The following is an 8523-nucleotide window of genomic DNA, read 5'->3' on the forward strand; positions in this document are numbered from 1 at the left end:
AGTATATATATTAAGGGGAGCCCGAACAGTCAAAATTAAATTTTGTAAAATAATAGCCCCCCTCTTACATTTTGTCCATAATTGTTAATTCATACTAATTATATAGGGAACTTTTCCTCTATATTTTTCAAAAAACTATGTGGATTTTGTATAGCAAAAATTGGTGAACATAAATTAAACTTACATAAGAAAACAACATGTGATAGGCCATGTGATTAATACCCTATCTTGAATCAATTCGAAGTTATTCTTGCGTTAATGCCCTATCTGGTAGATAAGGTACTCTTCCAATTTATATATGTATCTTTATTGTAATTAGGGCATTCTGCCTAATGTTAAAAAAAAGTTGAAAATATCATATATACAAATCATTTTCCCCTCTTTTATTTCCCAGACTACAATACTGGCGTTGAGTCATAAAATATACATATTTAAATCACACAAGAACACTGATTCAATCCCTCGAATTTACTTACTTTGTAGTTGTCCCAACAACTTTTGAATGCACATTTGTTCCTTTAATGACTTATAAATAATGGGCGAAGGAAAAATACATCATTTAAAAAAAAAATAATGTTTATCTCCTAGGCAATCAAAACTGTGTTTACATGACGGTCGGACACTACAATTTCCATTATTTTATCCCCATTTTTGAGAATCGGTCTACCACATCTTTCACATCAAAATTACCGGAACAGAATCCACGAAACCAAAATACCACGTAATTGACAGTCAGTATAATGTCCATAAACACTATTCACATTTCCAGGCACCTGGCCTGTATTTTCGTCTATATCGAAGAAAAACTGTAAAATATGGCGCATTTTGTCTTTGCTGATTTCCATCTTTCACGACCCCTCAAAAAATACCGAGTTAAACAATCACAAACTGTCTTAAAAATTTCTTTAATAAAAAACGCCATGTTGCGTTAACTTATTGCACTTAGCAGACTGGATGTTTTCTATATCACCTGGAGGTCTCCACTCCTTACAAGCGGACTCCATCCTTTCCAAAGCCATATCCATGATGTACGCAGCCAAGTGCAAAGGTTGACCCATATCCATAAGTCATCAGGAGGGACGTTGACCTTCTTCAGGGGCTGTAGAAGATTAATTTTATGTCTTTATATAGACATACACAAACTATAATATTAAACACAGGTTGCATGAGCTAAATTTATAGAATTGTTCCGAGGGGAAGGAATTTATAATATATAATGTTTTGTCTCCCCTCGCTGCATTTCTTTATTACTTCTTTTATTATAAGTTTTATTTGACGAAATCTTGTGTATATATTTTAATTTGTTTTTACAGTTATTATAGAAATAAAATAAAAACGCGAGATACACATTAGTAAAGCCATCTATCAGAAAAATTATGTATCAATATTTACTAGATCTTTTAATATTAAAGAAAGACAGTCGTAATAATATGTGCCTATATACATGAGTAATTAAATATAGATACAAAAAAATGATGCAATATATGTTTTTTTTGTATATTAGTCCAAAGGTTTGTTTCATTTAAAGTTGTATATGTACAAGAGTGGGACATAAAGAAACGATCATTTTTATAAAGAACATAGGACATACAATTTACATATAAAATAAATTAATGAGTAATATACTTGATAAAATTTGAATTTTTTTCTTCCAAATCATGTATTCTAGAGCTGAAACATTAATGGACTATAATATGTAAGAATACATACTTTTTTCATATTATGTGAAGTAGCTTTTTCATATAAGATAAATGAGTCAGCCTCTAACTAATATATAAAGTAATTATGAGGATGACACATCACTTAAAACTTTAATAATTATAACAAATATCCAAATGACTTATATATATATTATGACATAATAACGTGAAATAACTAGTGATATTTGTAGATTAGATTGAAGCTTTTTTTCCAGATGGATAAAAAAGTCAATTGAATAGTTATATTATTGATGGATTTTATAGCATTCTACTCCTCTTGAATACACGGATTGGAGGATAATGTAGTCTAGTGTACATTATATATGTAGGTGTTGAAAATAAGTATGATTTATTTTTTCTATTTATCTTTGTTACGATCCAACATATTTCTAAATTCTTGAAGACTTATTCTGCCATCCTTTTTAGCATCGCAAGACTTGAAAATCCGATTAACTTCTGACTTTTCCACATTTTTCATCATCTGTAATTAAACATTTTAATAAAAAAAAATCCTTTAAATTTTTGTAAAATTATTTGTGAATAAATCGAAAGAAATATCCTTCCTTAGAACAGGGATGTCGGATTTAAAGACTGCGTTTTTATTTGTCCCCAAAAAATTTATTTAGGCCACTGCTCACTCAAATTAGAATTCAATATACATAGTGTTTGATCTGTTCTAGAACTGATTTTCTAATCGATTCCCCATTTTCAGTCTTTTTTTCATGGTTCCGATCTTTTTCAACATTCAACAGTTCTAAGGACTGATTAGTTGGTCTTACAGTCCTAGCTATCTTTTTATTTTCTTCACTCCAAGCTAGGATTGAATAATATAAAGACGGAAAAAATAATTCATAATATTTAGAACGTATATTAAGTAGCTCTACTTTAAGTTTCAGGACTCTTGTCTGTTTGAAGGGGGTTATGATAAAACTTCAACAACTGAATAAATAAGTCATTTATTTAGTAGCTACAATATTTCATCTGTTGTAGTTGCCAAAGGCCGATAATAAGGACCAGCCCTAGGTTTCATATAACTATATTTCTTTTATATTAATTGTATTACTATGGTTTATATGTGGAAAAAATATCGCACTTCTTAGATTTTCAAGGATTCTTCAGATGTAAACCCGAAGTATGGAGAAACCAGACTATATATTTTTAATTCATTCTGTTTTTAACTTTTGAAAATTTTAAATATAGATATAATTGTATCTAAGTGAATTTAGATATAGTCTGGCACTTTATCAAAAAAGTTTTAATATATTTAGAACTTGGGAGGTATGATAGGTATAGTGCCATCATGACGAGTCTAAATTTGTGTGGAAATACTCACCAGTTCAAATTCCTCCCGACTTAAAAATCCATCCTTGTTTAGATCAAATTTCCTAAATGCATATTCCACTTTATCCATTTTGGATGCCGTTTCCTGGATGTACATGAAAATAAATTAGATTATTTGGTCAATTAACAAAAGGATAACAAAGAAAAGGTAACCTTTTTATCCTTTTTTGCAATTTTATCTTCATCAATATCCTTTCCTCCCTTGCTAAAAACCCTATCCACAAACTCAACTTTCCCCAAATCTGTTCCGAGAGCAAATTTAATAAACTCTGGTAGCTTAATATCTCCACTTCCCTTGTCACATATTTTTCTTGCCTCTTCCTCGGTCGTATTTACATCATTCTCCTTCATAACCCGCATAAACTCCCGGATAGTCAATCGACCATTACCACTCACATCCGCCTTATTAAATAGTTCCTCAATGTTCTTCTTTCGCTCTTGTTCCCGACGCCGCCTCGCTATTCCCATCATCTGGAAACAAAATAACCAAAATAATGTTTCGATTTGGAATTCATCAGACCCTGTATAATACAGGGTCTTGCAGATAAATTAAGACGGTCTTTAACTGCATTCACATCAATAAAGAGAGCATGTTATTGAGGTTAGTTATTATATTGTGATTGAGTCCGTCTTGAATGTGATCAGACAGTAAGTTATTATGGAGGAGCGAAGAAGGTCAACAATTGTTGCATTTGCTGACGCAGGGAACGACCAGTTGCTGTAGTTAAGGTAAAACTGGACAGTGAACCGTACGCATAACAAAAAATTATAGATGGCTGTCCATGAGAAGTAAATCGTTCCTCACGTCTTTAAGACCAAGTTTCTGGTATCCATTACGACCTTGGGTGTCTTGGAGAGGAACAGGTAAATGAAACCCCCGTTCTTCTGTAACTCGAAGGAACGTGTCGGTTCAGATAGATACGGTGAGGTTATGAAAACTATTGTCATTCCCTGGATGATAAAAGAGGCCAATAGAACCCAGTTCGTGTTTCAGCAAGATTTTGTTCCTGCATTCACGATCAAAAAGACTCAGGCCCACCCCAAACTCCCCTAATATGAGTCCCTTGGACTTTTACTTCTAGGGGAAATTAGAGACACAGGTTGTTACTACTAACCACAACAGCATTAAGGCCCTAAAGACCTGTATTACAAAGTACTGGGAGGTTATTGATCCTACAGAAGTTTTCGAGGCATCCACGGTCTTCAAGCCAAGAATCGAGAGAATGATTGCCAAAAATGGAGATCCCATTGAATAACATTATTGTCAATAAAATAAAGAATAAATTGAATCATTACACATTTTTTCTACTTGCAAACTTAATTGATCTAGAAGCAGTTAAATTGAGTGCCAATTTATCTGCAAGACCCTCTATATTTAGTCATATGCATGATGATGAATTGTTTGGTTACATGTACACAAAAGTAAAGTTTCTAAATGTTGAAGTATTAAAACCAAATTCAAACCTTGGCAACCTTTGAACTAAACAAAATAGTTTTTGTAACCAAGGGAAAGAAGGTCAACAAGATAAGCCTAAAAAAAGTCGTCCTTTCAGTCTTACTTGAAAATTTCCTAGAGAAGTTGTAGAACTAGGTATTTATATCTATAAAAAGAGATTTATATGTATACATTGCTTGAGGCAATAATTTAAAAAAATGTGCAAATGTATTTGAGCCATAATAAATATGCAAATAATGCGGAAAAGTAAAATAAAATAATCAATAGGAAGTTAGCAACAAAGACAGCCCAAACAAAGTTACTCATAGTTGATCTCAATCATCACATCCTAGTACCACATTTTTATCCAAATTTTCTTTGAAAAATTGCAGATTTAATGTTTCAAATATAATTAACGTATCCTTTTTAAATTAGGGGTTACGAAACTAATTATGATGTTAGTTTATTATGTCTGAAATAGAAGCAATTTATAAGAGAATACAATATTGAACATACTATTTATATTTCTCTCTATAATTATGTGGCCCATCTTGAGGTAGTACAACTTCCACTTTGGGAGTCCCTAATTCACATGATGATATAGCTCTTACAAATTATTATACCTTTTGAGTAAATGACAAGAGAGATATGAGTGAGGGCTCTGGTGCAAATTATAATCCAGTTTTTCTCAAACTTTCAACAGGGTGCTTTAGTGCAACCTGAAGAATGGGCACAACATTTACGTTTCTAAAGCAAGATAATTTATTGTTCAATATTGGACTCTATCGTTTTGGTTTTCTCATTAGTACACTGTGAGAGAAAAACGTTTGAGAAACACTGTTCTAAACTATTGGAAATACCTCTTTTTACCCTTTTGTACTGCCTAATTGATAAAATATCCTTGCTAAACGTTATATTCTTAAAAGATTTTCCGGACGAACCCATCAATTACCACATTAAATATTTCACTATGTATTTTTTTGTCCTAATGTAAATATGATTTTAATTAGAGTAGCTCGCCATTTTTTCGTTTATTTTAATATGACTGCAATGCTTATATTTGTCAATGTTCTTATTACTATATTGTACAAAATATTGTACTATTTATCTGAATATGATAGAGAAAAGATGAGAATGCCTTTTCAAAAGTGTTTTAAAAATAAAAAAAAACTTTTCATCGATTTTGGTTGTTTCTATAAGTTTTTGTTTAGAGCAATCAATTATTTACGAAGATTAATGATCAAAATAAAGCAAAAGAAAGGCCTTGTTAAAAGTATATCCCTCCTTATTAATGATTAATTAATATAGTGCTATCGATTTCTCTAAATTAGTCAATTAATATTTTACTCCTACAGATGTTTTTCTTCCTCATACGTATATTTATTGAATGGATTCATAACTCATAGGCATAGGAATGTGTTGACTTTTCAAAAAAACTATTTGTAAATAGTACCAAACAAAGAAAAAAATATTTATATATTTTATGAAACCTTTTAAAGTGTAATGTTTTTTTGTTTTTTTTGAAGAGCCACAAAGACTTTCCCCCTCATTCCTGATGTTGCGGATAAGAGTTGGTTATACTGAGAGGAATAAATAAGACCTTACTTTGAAAGATTTTTGATCCCTTTGAGAGTTTCTTACTACTCTTTGGTCACTCCAAGACTGTTTCTAACATCAAAATATGTTTTTTTATATATATTAAGAGGGTTGCAGTTTAATATATAAGTATTTAGTTGAGCGCACTCCAGGGGAGTTTTGTTAAGAAGAAAAAGAAGAGAGTTTCTTCTTTGCGCGTATTTCGTATCCCATCCCAGCTAAAGTGAAAGCCCCACTACACTTACTCCTACTATTACATACATAGGCCTACGACTTATTGTAAAAAAATAAATGTCAAATGGGTTCGTATTTTCATAATGCAGGAGTAATTTCTACCGTCTGTAAAAGGTGATGATGGTAAATGTAAGGCAAACAACCTTAAAGAACACGTGTTTGATGATGATGATATTTGTATATTATTCTAATTTTTCCTTTTCTTTGACTCAGTATTGTTTGTTTTGTTATAAGAGTACTGTACATGAAGGATGACTTTTTGGGCGTGGGTAAAGGCCTCACATTCCCACAAAAAGAAAACGAAAAAAAAAAAACCCGAAAATGTTGTTTTAGTATTTTGACAGTTACTTAGTTAATGGGAGAAAATCATAATATTATTCTCAAAAACAAAAATAAGGCGTTTTTTTTTTACTAAAAAAATGTTTTACCCATTCTCTGTTTTGTTATAATATTGGCGTAAGCTATATTGTGGGTATGAGTCCTCAAAACACGTTCTAATGAGTATGTGTTCATATGCAGATATGATGAATACATTTTTAAATGACCCTTTAAGACTTCATTGATAAATTATGTACTAATGACTGTGTGTGTACACATTGAGTAGTAATTTTTATGGTCATAACGGGTTTAATGGCTGGAAATACATTATACTTAGTTGTAGTTGAATATATGTTCAAAATAGAGTTAGTACTTTAATAGATTGTGTATTTAAAAAGAAAACAAAAAACATAGAGATAATTGGATGATGATTTGCAAAGAAGCTCTTTTAATGTTTTGAAAATCCACTAAAAAAATTATTTGCACAAGGGATGAAAATTCTTCATGGATGATGAGTTTTGTACTCCTTTTTAATATCATTATTACTTTTTAAAAGTCCTTCGATACAACTTAAATTCTTTGTACTAATAGCATCTTTATAGGCTATTTCATTTATACTAACTAAGTTTTCTATTAGCACTCAAAATGTACGTTTCAAGCACTAGTTGGCCAAATATTTGGATTGGAAAAGTAATTAGTATTTTTATTTTTATCATTGTAATTCTATCTTTAGTTTTAACAAAATAAATTCATCAACTTTCCAGATAACATTGTTATATATTTTGGCCAGAATATAAAAAAGCTAAAAAAAATAAAGTAATAAAAGTTCCTCATCAACAAACAATCTGAGGTTAACTGAAAATTAAACCATTATGGAGCTCCCGCTCAAGAATTTTGAGCGGGAGGGCGCTCGCCATTTTAGAAGAGCGATAAAATCGCTCGAATTTCCCCTCATTTATATAAATTTGTACTACTTTTTCCGTTTTTACTTCTTATGAGATAATTAAAAATGTGAGAATTAAAGAATAATTTCAATGATTGAAATAAAAAAACTATTGAAGTTATGTCTCAAGATAAGTTAGAATATTTTTTTCAATGCTGTATCTTTGGCGGGCTTAGTCCTCATGTAGCTTGCCACTCTGAGAAGACTCAGACATCAGTTCCCTCATAGACACCGCCATCTCCTTTGTGTGTGGAGATTGTATTAGACAGACTTGTGAACGGAACGAAAAATTGAACGACCTTCCATGGAACGTGCATTCAATAAACGGAACGTTGAATGGAACGGAATATTTTTTGAACGCTAAAAATGAGATTTTACTGTTCTGTTCCAATGGGTCATAGTAATTTCGGAATTGGTGTAGTTGTCCACGGGATAGGTATCCTAGAAACACGACTACAAAGCAGGGGCAATTTTACAAATTTGGGAGGGACTTCTTTGTTTGCGGACACCCCTAATATTAATATTTGTGTAAATGTGAATTAACCACTCTAAAAAGCTCATAACTATTATTTATGTCCCTTCAACCAAGGTTAATAGAAATACAAGGTTATACGATAACGTGTTCACGACTGATGTTTGACTTCCACTACGCTTTTAATATTGACGTCATAGTAGATGAGTGGTTGCGTATTTTGTCAAAGTCTGTTTTTCTTGCCGAGCAGTCTGTACGATACATTAAATTGAAAATTCTAGCTATAGTGACGTCATATACTATGAGTGGTTGTTTTTTCAAAATCTACCTGTCTTGTCCAGCAGTCGGTACAATACATCAGATTGACAATTCTAGCAAGCACGATTACATGATGGCCTAACCTTGTATTTCTATTAACCCTGCATAATTAAATTTATCTTCTACTTAATGTAACACATTCTCACGCTCTTTATTTTTTATTTTT

At 31.5% G+C, this 8523-nt stretch overlaps 1 protein-coding gene across 1 annotated transcript; it reads right to left on the bottom strand.

Annotated features, from left to right (window-relative positions):
- Positions 1-362: 362 nt before the first annotated feature.
- On the bottom strand, positions 363-6139 carry LOC121128433 (uncharacterized). The gene is made up of 4 exons (XM_040724008.2): positions 6082-6139; positions 3195-3512; positions 3034-3126; positions 363-2181 (listed from the first exon to the last, which is right to left on the bottom strand). Exons 2-4 carry the CDS (start codon positions 3510-3512, stop codon positions 2059-2061), a joined length of 534 nt encoding a protein of 177 aa, XP_040579942.1. The 5' UTR covers positions 6082-6139; the 3' UTR covers positions 363-2058.
- Positions 6140-8523: the final 2384 nt, after the last annotated feature.

This window comes from Lepeophtheirus salmonis, chromosome 13 (genome assembly GCF_016086655.4).
Source record: "Lepeophtheirus salmonis chromosome 13, UVic_Lsal_1.4, whole genome shotgun sequence".
Taxonomy (NCBI): Eukaryota; Metazoa; Arthropoda; class Copepoda; order Siphonostomatoida; family Caligidae; genus Lepeophtheirus; species Lepeophtheirus salmonis.